General features: G+C 33.3%; 1 protein-coding gene across 1 annotated transcript; it reads right to left on the reverse strand.

Moving 5' to 3' along the window:
* Positions 1–2,496: 2,496 nt before the first annotated feature.
* Positions 2,497–4,258, reverse strand: LOC134231442 (caldesmon-like). Its single transcript, XM_062713407.1, has 3 exons — positions 4,133–4,258; positions 3,221–3,947; positions 2,497–3,170 (listed from the first exon to the last, which is right to left on the reverse strand). The coding sequence occupies exons 1-3, from the start codon at positions 4,256–4,258 to the stop codon at positions 2,497–2,499; spliced, it is 1,527 nt and encodes a 508-aa protein (XP_062569391.1).
* Positions 4,259–12,557: the final 8,299 nt, after the last annotated feature.

Consider the following 12,557-nt stretch of genomic DNA (forward strand, 5'->3'; position numbering starts at 1 on the left):
TCTTTTTATGTTACAAGACCTAATATCAAAGGGTACTCAACCTATGACCTTAACTCTATTTTGATGTGAATGTTTGACCTTGACCTAATAATATTGGATCAAGGTCAAATATTTTGATCACATACACCCTTCTCCAATGTGTCCTCTGCATATTCCCTGTTTGAAGTCTAAATGTCAAAGGAATCTCAAGTTATGGTCAAACATGTTTTTTTTCCTCTATTTGACCTTGAACAAAGAAAGGGGTCAAGGTCAAAGTTCTGGTGCACTGTATCTTGTATTTAATGTCTTCTTTCTATGTTTAAAGTGTGAAGTCCTAATATCAAAGGGTATTCAAGCTATGGCCTAAACTCTATTTTGATGTTAAAGTTTGACCTTGACCTTATAAACATTGGATCAGGGTCAAAAATGTTGATCACATACACCCTTCTTCTACGTGTCCTCTGCATATTCCAAGTTTGAAGTCTAAATGTCAAAGGTATCTCAAGTTATGGTCAAATCGTGTTCTGGTACACTACATCTTGTATTTAATGTCTTCTTTCTATATTATAAGTTTGAAGTCCTAATATTAAAGGGTAGTGAAGCTATTGCCAAAAGTCTATTTTAATGTAAACGTTTGACCTTGACCTTATAAATAGATCAAGGTAAAAAAAAAAATGGTGGCATACACTCCTCCTCAAGGTCATCTATTTATATTTTAAATATGAAGTCTTCAGGTCAAAGGGTATTCAAGTTACGGCCTGGACAAAATTTGGATGAAGAAAAATAATGAGAAGAATAAGAAAATCGACAAAAACAATATGTCTCCCCTTTGGAAGGGGAGACATAATAATTAATAAGACTTCTTACTCTTGGTCTTATACAATGCTAAAAATATCTTAATCTATTTCAAATCATGTCATTAAATGTAAATAACGATTTTTTTAGTCTTACATCTAAGGGCAAATCACTCTAGATAACTGCATAAAACTACCCTATAAATAGAGCTCTTTGGTGTGCAGTGTTCAGAGCTTCCTTAAGCTGACAGGGCGGCAGGAAACAATTCCACTTTACTAGTAATTTTCGTTTTTGCACAATCAAACATTTTTAGGTGAACGGGGTTACCAAGCAAAAATTCCTTGACAATTAAGAACAAGAAAATCATCCTTCAATTCCCAAGACTTTGTCACTTCATTCATCAGGCAAATTCTTAATTGTATCTCTTTTCAAACATGTATATGGTCATGTGCATTCCGAGTTTTTCTACATATAATCTGTACACATGTAATTCTTATTGAACAACATACTAAATACACCTCTGTACCTTATTTTGATTATATGAAATTATAAATATTTAACACTTGATTCTGTAAATAACTGACATTTATTACATTTATATAACATTTTTTTCGGTTTTCCTCCAAACTATTCTTCTGTCCTTCCATCAAGCTTTTGTTTGTTTTCACCAAATGGATTTTTTAGCACCCTAAAACAAATTTAATACATGTACACTAAGTTAAGATAAAAAATAACCCATAAAGATTAAATAATTTTATCCACAAACAAAATAAAAATAAAATTTGGGTTTAAGGTCATTAAACAGAAATTTTACCTTAAAATAGTCAACACCAAAGAAGAAGAGCTTTCTAGGGCCAAACAGGCCATCATCATCATCGTAATCATCATCTTCACGTTCATTATCACTGTTAATGTATTCATCAGCAATGTCTTTCTTCAGACGCTGGGAAATGTAGAATTGTCACATTGCTATTTCATACACATGTACATATAGTGTAAGAATTCCATACAACAAATATACTAGTATTAAAAAAAATCTGTGAAAAGATAGAAAAGAAATATTCAATTTAGACAGGCACCTCTTAAAATTTCCTTCCGTTTCACTTTATAGATTAAATAAATAATTATATAAGTTTTGAAAATTTTATGCAATACCTCAAGCAATAATGATTTCTCTGTAATGATTGGAGTATCTTGATTCCTTGACACCTTCAGACATTCTGGATCTGTTGATGATCCAAGGTTTGGTGACTTCTTTTCCACTGGGATAAGCTGGACTGACTTTTTTTTCTCTGTGATAAGCTCAACTGACTTTTTCTCTGTGATAAGCTGGGCTGACATCTTTTCCTCTGTGATAAGCTCAGCTGACTTCTTTTCATCTGTGATAAGCTCGGCTGACTTCTTTTCCTCTGTGATAAGCTCAGCTGACTTCTTTTCATCTGTGATAAGCTTGGCTGACTTTTCCTCTGTGATAAGCTGGGCTGACTTTTCCTCTGTGATAAACTCGGCTGACTTTTCTTCTGGGATAAGCTGGGCTGACATCTTTTTCTCTTTGATAAGCTCAACTGACTTTTTCTCTGTGATAAGCTGGGCTGACTTTTCCTCTGAGATAAGCTGGGCTGACTTCTTTTCCTCAGTGATAAGCTCGGCTGACTTCTTTTCAACTGTGATAAGCTCGGCTGACTTCTTTTCCTCTGTGATAAGCTGGGCTGACTTTTCCTCTTAGATAAGCTCGGCTGACTTCTCTTCTGTGATAAGCTCGGCTGACTTTTTTTCCTCTGTGATAAGCTGGGCTGACTTTTCCTCTGTGATATGCTGGGCTGACTTTTCCTCTAACATAAGCTGGGCTGACTTTTTCTCTGGGATAAGCTCGGCTGACTTTTCCTCTGGGATAAGCTTGGCTGACTTTTCCTCTGTGATAAGCTGGGCTGACTTTTTCTCAGTGATAAGCTGGGCTGACTTCAATTTCTTTTTAAAAAGCTGGGCTGACTTCTTTTCCTCTGTGATAAGCCGGGCTGACTTCTTTTCATCTGTGATAAGCTTGGCTGACTTCTTTTCATCTGTGATAAGCTGGGCTGACTTCTTTTTATCTGTGATAAGCTGGGCTGACTTTTCCTCTGTGATAAGCTGTGCTGACTTTTCCTCTGTGATAAGCTGGGCTGATTTTTCCTCTGTGATAAGCTCGGCTGACTTCTTTTCCTCTATGATAAGCTCGGCTGACTTTTCCTCTGTGATAACCTGGGCTGACTTTTCCTCTGTGATAAGCTTGGCTGACTTCTTTTCCTCTGTGATAAGCTCGGCTGACTTTTCCTCTGGGGTAAGCTGGGTTGACTTTTCCTCAGTGATAAGATCGGCTGACTTCTTTACCTCTCTGATAAGCTCGGCTAACTTTTCCTCTGTGATAAGCTCGACTGACTTATTTTCCTCTGTGATAAGCTGGGCTGACTTCTTTTCTTCTGTGATGACTTGACTTTTTTTCCTCTGTGATAAGCTGACTTCTTTTCCTCTCTGGCTGACTTCTTTGACTTCTTTTCTATTGTGATAACCTGGGCTGACTTCTTTTCCTCTATGATAAGCTCAGCTGACTTCTTTACATCTGTGATAAGCTCGGCTGACTTCTCTTTATCTGTGATAAGCTTGGCTGATTTCTTTTCATCTGTGATAAGCTTGGCTGACTTCTTTTTCTCTGTGATAAGCTGGGCTGACTTTCCCTCTGGGATAAGCTTGGCTGACTTTTCCTCTGTGATAAGCTTGGCTGACTTTTCCTCAGTGATAAGCTCAGAAGAATTTTCCTCTGTGATAAGCTTGGCTGACTTTTTCTCTGTGATAAGCTCGGCTGACTTCTTTTCCTCTTTGATAAGCTTGGCTGACTTCTTTTCCTCTGTGATAAGCTTGGCTGACTTCTTTTCCTCTGTGATAAGCTGGACTGACTTCTTTTCCTCTGTGATAAGCTGGACTGACTTCTTTTCCTCTGTGATAAGCTCGGTTGACTTCTTTTCTGCTGGGATAACCTGTTTATCTGCTTTTCTTAGCTCTGCTAACTTTATCCTTTCCATGGGAGACTGTTTTTCTGTTAGACCAGCGTTTGTAATTTTTAGGCCCTCTTTAAGAAAATCTCTCTTGTGATATTCATTCACATTGTTTCTTTGTTCTGTTGAAGGTGGTTTGAAGATCTAAAAAAAAAATAGGTACATAGATGTAATTTTATTGTCTTGTTTTACTGAATGCAAGAAAATAATCAGTTAAAAGAAATTCAAGAAGGAAAAAATGTTCCTGATAAATTAATATAAACATGTATAATGTACATTTATTCATTTATACATGAACTGTTATCTGTATGTAAGAATGAACACTTTACCTCTTGTTTTATTCTGCGAGAATAGTTTTGTCTTTTTACTGAAGTGTTTGGCAGCTTCTTTGCATCATATCTCTTTTCCCTAAAAAATGAAAAGGGGTTTTTGTACTGCACTAGACACTGAAACATTAGTGACATCCATGTATTTAATGAAGGACAGTGTGGATAAGATCAATACATGTATTGTAAACATTTTTTGCAATGATGTTTTTATTATTATATTTTCAAGTCTATAGAATGATGAAATATATTATAAACAAATTGTGGTGCCAAAAATTCAAATTAAAAAGAAAAGATTTTGTTAAAATTGTTTATTTTAAATTTAATTAATTATCTTCAGTCAGATTTTGTTTAATCCAAGTACAGAGCTATAAATTATTTACAGTACAAAATCAAAAATATTCTAATGTCACTGAAATTAAAAGACCATAACAATAAATTGAATCAGTACCTGAAGTTGTTTTTTCTGTTTTCTTCTATGAGTCTGCTCAAGTCTGTTTCTCTCCACTCCAGTTCTCTGTCCCACAGTTTTAGCTAACTGTAAATAAAACAAAGGCAAAATTACCCAAAGTTAAACAGTGGTATGCATCATTGAAACCCCCATTGAATAAATTTGAATGGACTAAAATACCTCAGTTCTTCTTTCCTCTTCCTCAACTCTCTCTGCCCATGAATGGTCAAACTTCAAAATCTGAAGCTTTGTTCTCTGTAAGTAAAGAATAAATACTGGTACATCTACATGGAAATAATAAATAAGGGCATAGAGTGTGGGACTTTTGTCATGTATATGGTGATATATAATTATGTTCAGGATTTTTATCAATTTTAAATCAAGAATAATTTTAAAAAGTAACTCAGAAATGACTTACCCAATCTTTAACAGGTTCATCGCTAAAATCTGTTTCCTCTCTGTGTAGAGAAATACAATGTTTAAGTTATTCTGGTAATCTCAATACTAGCTCTACATAAAATTAAGAAGGATTGAAATGTATGTCAAAACTATATGATGTGTTGATATTAGATTGCTCTTTGACTGTTCTCCTGTTATCTCTTTATTCAGCACTTTTTCCATGTCTTCTTGTTGCTTTTGGGCCTAAAATATCAAAGTAAATAAAATGACCATGCCCACCTTTACAGATAACCTTTTTTTTTTCTATTTTTTAAAGAGTGGCAATTTTAAACTTTGTTTTATAATTTTATAACAAGCATGCCAATAAAGAAATCATTTGAATTTCAAAATAAATTTTCTTCCCTTATTTTAATCATAAATTTTGTGACAAATCTACTACATGTCTATGCATTTTACTCTCTAGTCACCTCCATAAGTCTCTCCTGCTCTTCAACGGCATCTGCCCAACTTTAACTAAATTTCCAGATCTTTAGTTTTGAGTCCTAAAAAAATTGATAGAGGATAAACAAATACTCATCAAATTCAAAATTTAAAACGTGGAGTGGTGATATAATTCATAAAAAAGATTAAATATCATGAAAAGCAGTGTATTAAAAGTAAACCCCCACCCCCTCCCCCTCTTGCTAGCAGATGTACATTTGTTGCAAATGTAGATCCTTTTAGTTTTTAAATCATATCAATGATTATGCATTCGACAACCATTTTTTTTTTTAAAATTCAAAAACGATATTTTAAAATCTGACAGTTCAGTTACTGCATGTATTTGTCACAGGCACCTGACGTTACTAATTTTTCTTTTAATAAAAGAGATATTTGTGTAAGTACGTTAAACTCACAACATCTGTGACAGCACTGTCCCCAAAATATAAAATCTCATTCCAATCCATGTCCATAGTTGCTTGCCTTGCTACATAAAGAAACAATATTATTATACCTCATTATAAATATTTTAAACAACGCGTTATCTGATTGGTTCTAGGTTATCACGTGATCGGGTCGTAAAACTTCATATTTTCATTGTCGTCGGCTTGCTTTTCATCATATTCCACCTCTTCGGATACCTAGTGTATTTTCCCGCAAAAATTATCGTTCGTTAAAGAAACTCCCGAGAGTATGGTAGACGTCACAATAACCTGGATTACGTCATAGAACTAATGATAATGTGTTGACCAAAGAGTTTTAGTAACGTTTTGTTAGAAATGAAAGTGAATTTGAGAGCGGTGCCAAATTTGAAAGTTTATGTTTATTTCAAAGGTTTTGCTTGTTTCGGTATAATAAACAATTCATTGCATGGATGTTCGGGAAACATGAAGACTTATTCAGCCAAGAAAAATCATATTTCCCTCGGGCGAAGCCCTCGGGGAATATGATTTTTCTTGGCTGAATAAGTCTTCATATTTCCCTCACTATCATGCAATAAATGTATAATATTTCTCAGAAATTTTAAAATACCATGAACTATGTTATCTAAAAATAATTCTGACAAGAAGAATTATAACAAAGTTCTGGACTAAATTTACCTTCTACTTCCAAAGTCAACACTGTTTTGTTTTGTTTAGTGATGATTGTTACGTCACAATATTTGTGACGTTTGATCACGTGATAATTTAATTATGACGTCAGACTAGCAGAAAAAATTCAGCAAGAATAAAAGGTTTTTTTTTTAAATTGCCTTTACATTGCATTGTAACTTATTGTTGTAGGATTGAGGTGATTTTTGATATGTTTGTCAGCAACTGAGTTGAATTTCTAAAAAAAAAAAAAAAATGATCCCAGGTGAAAAACTTTGGATTTAAAATTATTTCCTTTAAAACTTACAAAGTTTTTAAAGTGTCGAATGTTGGATAATAAAATACGTATCTATCGGTGCCGATTTCAAACACTGAACTCTTACACTTGAAGAAAAAAAAACACTGTTTAGTTTTAAAGAGACACAAGAGAGAAAAAATATTTCTACTCACTTTTTCCTTTTGTTAGGTTGTGAAGTCAATAAAATTGTGACGTAAACAAACAAATAAACGTAAGCAAACCTCCTCCAAAACGTCACAAGTAGCCATAGAGAAATGTGTATTACATGTATCGGGAAGTTCTTGATCAAACCGTCCTTCGCTGAAAAAATGTTCATAATTCAACTATAGAACTGAAGGTTTCAATTAAATAAGCTTGAATCCTGTAAAATTGCACCTTTTTTCAGCGTGTTTGTGATTAATATGTGTCTACATGAATTTAAAGCCGTAATATTTTTAAGTTTATCCATACCTTAACTTGAAAACATTATTTGGAAAATACATACTCGAAAAATGATAAAATAAATTGTATAACATAATTAACTTAAATAAGATATCCTATTTGATCTTATAATTTAAACAAGATTAATATAAACGATATTTCCTGACATCGTCTCATGTACATGTATTTTTTTTTCTTGAAGCATTTGAAAGCATTTCAAACTTTACTAATAGTAACTAGAGGTACTGAACTCACTAAATGATACCCCCGCCTCCCATATGGTTATAATAGCAAAGTCCGTGTTTTGCTGTGGCCCGGAAACCCAAAATATGCGTCGGATCAAAAAGTAAAATGGGAGGTGCATAATGGCAATATGTAATAAAGATTCTGTGAAAGTATCATTAAATTTCATTCAGTGGTATAAGAGGAGTTGCGAATAAGAGATGGGTACCCCAAAGCGTAACAGACAGACGGACGGACGTACAGCTAGACGTACAGACAGACGGACAGACGGACGGACGACGGACAAAATGTGATCAGAAAAGCTCACTTGAGCCTTCGGCTCAGGTGAGCTAAAAACGAATCTTGAAAAGGCAAAAACCATGGATTTCTTGAAATATCAGAGATTAGAACCTGGGGGTCGTAACATAAAAAGTACTTAAGTCTAAGACCATACTTAAGTACAACATAAGTACATTATTTGTCTTAAGTCCGTATCATAAAGGATGCTAAGAAATACAAATCTTAGCAAAACTTAGGCGATCAACATAGGTGACTTAAGTGCGTGTTATACAGAACCTGAACACATTATACGTAAAACTGAAAATTAAACGATGAATGTTTTAATTATTTCATTTGTTATTAATTAATAAGATAATCTAATACCTCTTCAAGTCAATAAATAGCAATTATGTCTTGTGTACATGTATATAGCAATTTTAACATATACATGAAGCAAAATAACCCTAAAGGATATACATGTGTGTACTTTAATTATGATTGAAAATTAATGATAGGTTAATTTGGCCGGTAATCACAGAGAAACTGAGAGTAGTATTCAGAGGTCTGTGAATAAGACACAGTTAAACACTATTCACAATAGATATTAGAAGTTTAGTTCGAACACACAAATATTACACGAATGGCGTCTGCTTATATATTTCTACAAAATGGTAGGAAAAAGAACGATGCTCTGATGGAATAGAAGGCTGTAAATATGGGGTCATCATCCATGGTCTTAGTGGATATGCTGAATCACCCAAGAGCCATCCCACGCTAATTTCACCTAAATAAAATATTCATGTATCTATTAACATTTTAAAATTGTATGATGTTGAGTTAGCAGTTAAGGACCCCCCCCCCTCCCTCACACACACACACACACATATATATTTTCAAACTTAACATTTTACTTTTTAATTTTATCATATCTTAATCATAGTATTAAAATTGATTGTGTTTAAGAGAAAAATGAGTTGGAAAAAAAATGGAGCATAACACTACCAACTCTTTTTTGTTCGATTTCCCTATTTTAATTTAAACAAGAATGTGATATGTATAAAGAAGGAGGGCGTATAAGGCGTGTACAATCCCCCGCTATGAGACAAAATTTTCTCAATTTTCAAAATTCACCAAAAATTTATATTTTTTCTAAAATCATGTTCTCAGTAATGTCATCTTCATAAGAAATTATTATTTTATTTTACTGAACGACTTATCATTTGATAATCTTTATCTCAAAGTTGACAGTTAAGCATATTTAGTGGAAAATGGGTTTAATAAAGCTATAAACAACGAATTTTGAACATGAATGGGTCAAGTCTCCATTCTTCATGAACGCTTAAATGATGGAAACGTAAATGTGAAATCTATTTGTCAAAAAAAATGGAATCTGAACCCATTCTATATGAAAATCGAACTTTTCTGAAAAAAAATTTACGCGTAGTAGTTAAAGCGGTTGGTCATGGATCAAACCTACGCTATGGAGAGAGTTCGAATCATACGTGAAGCTTTTTCTTTTTTGTTTTCAAATGTCTTAAAAACATGAGTAAAAGATAAATTATAAATAAATTATTAAAACAATGAAATACAAAATTTGATATGTTAAAGATTATATAAATCATAAAATTTTGAAAAAATACTACTTTTAGAATTGAAAAAAAAGTCTTTTTTTCAGAGCGGGGGATTGTTCTCGCCTTATACGCCTCCATTCTTATTATCATGAAATACTATAGTATTATGCTCGTCATATGAGAAACTCTATTGAAAGATCATGTTTTGGTGTGTGGAAGAGCCGTTTTCGCTGTCTTGATAAAACTGGAGGTCCTCTGTTATTTCATCCTTCAAATGCATGCAAGGTACAAACAAATAACTTTATGAAAATATCAAATGTATATTTTTAAAACCTTTAAAAATTTGATATACTATATTAAATGTTCCCTCCAATTTAAGGTGATCGTTGCGACAGCGGTTTTGCACAATATGTGCATCAATCACAGGATACACTTGCCATTATCTTCCGTAAACGAAAAGCAAACCCCAGTGAAAAAGAACGTGACGGAATTTTTTAAAGACTAAAAGTCCCTTGGGACAATTGTGACAATAGCCAAGAGTGATTAAAGAAGTAAAAAATATTCAGTCTGTGAGTAAATATCACACTTACATGTAATAACCAATGCTACATTATGAACTTTTACACTGTATAATATTTTAATTCAATACATAAGTATGACTTAGCTAAGATCTTGCTTAGTTCGCTTTATGTTACGGTATAAGACATACTTAAGTAGTACTTATGTAGGTCCTAAAAATGTGCTTAACGCGTACTTAAGACCGTGCTTAAGTCAAAAACTTAGCATGCTTTATGTTACGACCCCCTGGTGCCTAAGAGGAGTAAATATCCGTCGGGAGGCCTTTGTAATGATCAGGTAATTACATAGTACTCCATTGTCAAACAAGGTATAAAACTAGAGGTTCTTTGAGTACTGAGCTAACTAAATGGTACCCCTCGCCTCCTATATAATTATAATGGCAAAGTTCATGTTTTGCTCTAGGAGACTCGAAATGAGTGTCAGAGCAAAAAGTCGAATTGGAGGTGCACAAGCTAACAAAGATTCCGTGAAAGTATCATGAAATTTTATTCAGTGGTATGAGAGGGGTTGCGGATAAGAGATGGGCACCCTTCAATATCAAAGAAAGAATGGCAGTGTCCATGTTTTGCTTTGGGAAATCTGAAATATTTGTCCGATCAAAAAGTAAAATAAGAGATGTACAATGGCACTATGTAACAAAGATTCTGTGAAAGTCTCATTAAATTTTATTTAATGAGCTCATTGCTCACTATATATATAGTTTAAAACTCTATGTTAAAGAATAAGTAAAGAAATTTTAATTCAAAGAAGATTTATACGGATCATTTGTAAAAATGGCTAACGAGCGTTAAAAAAAATTAAACACCTGCATAGATGTTTATACGTCAATAAATGATCGCATTTTTGATACCTGTTTTCAATTACTTATGCTAAATCAATATTGCATTGCTTTCAAGGGGAATGTTCCAAAAAAGTATTAAAATACAAATAATTCTTTTGATTTACAGATTCTCCATTTCGAATACTAGTAATCCAAAACCTTTCTCGACTATGGAAAAAGTACTGAATTCATCACTATAAAATATAGTCTACGTTTGTGGAAATGATTTTGTTGAAAGAAGATGTAAACCAGTTTCTTGCATGAGCTATTTTACAAGAACTTTGGGCACAATAAAAGTTCTGAACATATATAAACATGTATGCAGTCATAAAAGACAGCGTTTTAAATTTTGTTTTGCTAGAGTAACTTTACACCTTGTTTCGATTTATCATTTGTTCTTAGAGGTTTAAATCAAGTTGTTATCGGAAAATATAGATATTTACTCGATCGTCCTTAAATCAGGAAGTAGAATTCCCATTTTGATAACGAAAATATATACCATAGTTATCCTATGAGTAAAATTAGTTTTTGTGAGGATTATGAACAATGGCCTTGGTGTTGGGACAAAACAGAGTAGGAATAGCACAGACTGATAACCCTACTACCGTACCTAATCATCCGATCGCACGACTGATGTTCTATTTTGACTGTATTTGCACTGTTCTCCAAATCACAGATGATTCCAACGCGAAACTGCGAGACTACCCTCATTTCTTTCTCCTTTCAGAGACGGACATAGATAAACTGTTGTATTTATGTTGGCTTTTTTCTCCAGATGAGTTGAACAATAAGTGCATATTCCATGATGAGAATATGTGTGGAGAATATGAAAACGGATTCTTTGAACTGAGTCAGGTTACACAGCGTATGCTGGTCATTGACTCCTTGGTGATTGGGGACCAGCAAAGACAGGTCAAAAAGGTCATGGTTTTCAAGGCCATTTTTCTGTTAAAGAACTACTACATTCCAATGGAATTATATAAGGAACGTCTGCAAATTTTGCTCTTTGCCATGAATATCATCATGCAAGAGAGAAGAAGAATTGAAGGGACTGGAAGATGCTGGTGGGAGGAATGTTAGAAATATGACCTCACCCTCTTCATCCTCTTGTTGTACAATACTGTAACATCAAAACTTTTGTTATTGTTGTTGTTGTTGTTGTTGTTTTCAGCTGATTATATATGCATTAAAGTATGCAGTTTTTGTACTTCATGTTTTCTATTCTTCATGAATCAAGTATACATGATGTATTAAATATTTAAAATGTATTTTGTGCACTTATAGACCATGACCTAATGACGAAATTGAGACCTCACTGAATGTACGACCTTTTAAAAAAACATTTTTTAAAATAAAAATTAAACTTGTATATAATTATGTGAAGATTTCTAAATGAATGTTTTATACTACTGTGTCATTTAAAGGCTGTGATATTTTACATTAAAAATATTTTAACATAAATTTTTAAGAGTTTTATTCCTTCGTTTCACAAAAGAAGAAAATGGTGAATGCCTTTAAGAATCACGTAAGTACGTATGTGTAGTTAAACAGTAATATTAAGTTGTATATTCTTTTACATATGTGTGGACTTAGATTTATGTTTCTGCAAAATCAACTGTGTAATAATTAAAGGATGGTATCCTTTATAGTAGTAGTCTTTGTAGGAAGTAACAGTATATCCCAGGCTTCTGGGTTAAAGAAATTGTTAGAAATCTGCAACAACTTTTCAGATAAGGTTTTATAGTAACAAAGAATCATAGTCTTTGATTGGTGTAGTCGCACCAAACCACGTAGAAAAAAGGCAAATTGATTTTATTA

The sequence above is a fragment of the Saccostrea cucullata genome, unplaced genomic scaffold (assembly GCF_032062105.1).
Source record: "Saccostrea cucullata isolate Sc308-1 unplaced genomic scaffold, CSIRO_AGI_Scuc_v1 ctg3722, whole genome shotgun sequence".
NCBI lineage: Eukaryota > Metazoa > Mollusca > Bivalvia > Ostreida > Ostreidae > Saccostrea > Saccostrea cuccullata.

Coding starts and splice junctions, on each gene's coding strand:
- LOC134231442 (XM_062713407.1), bottom strand. CDS start 4,258: ATGTTTCAGTGTCTAGTGCAGTACAAAAACCCCTTTTCATTTTTTAGG. Junction 3,948..4,132: donor CTCGCAGAATAAAACAAGAG/GTAAAGTGTTCA, acceptor TTTTTTTTTTAG/ATCTTCAAACCACCTTCAAC. Junction 3,171..3,220: donor GTCATCACAGAAGAAAAGAA/GTCAGCCCAGCT, acceptor AGCTTATCACAG/AGGAAAAGTTAGCCGAGCTT.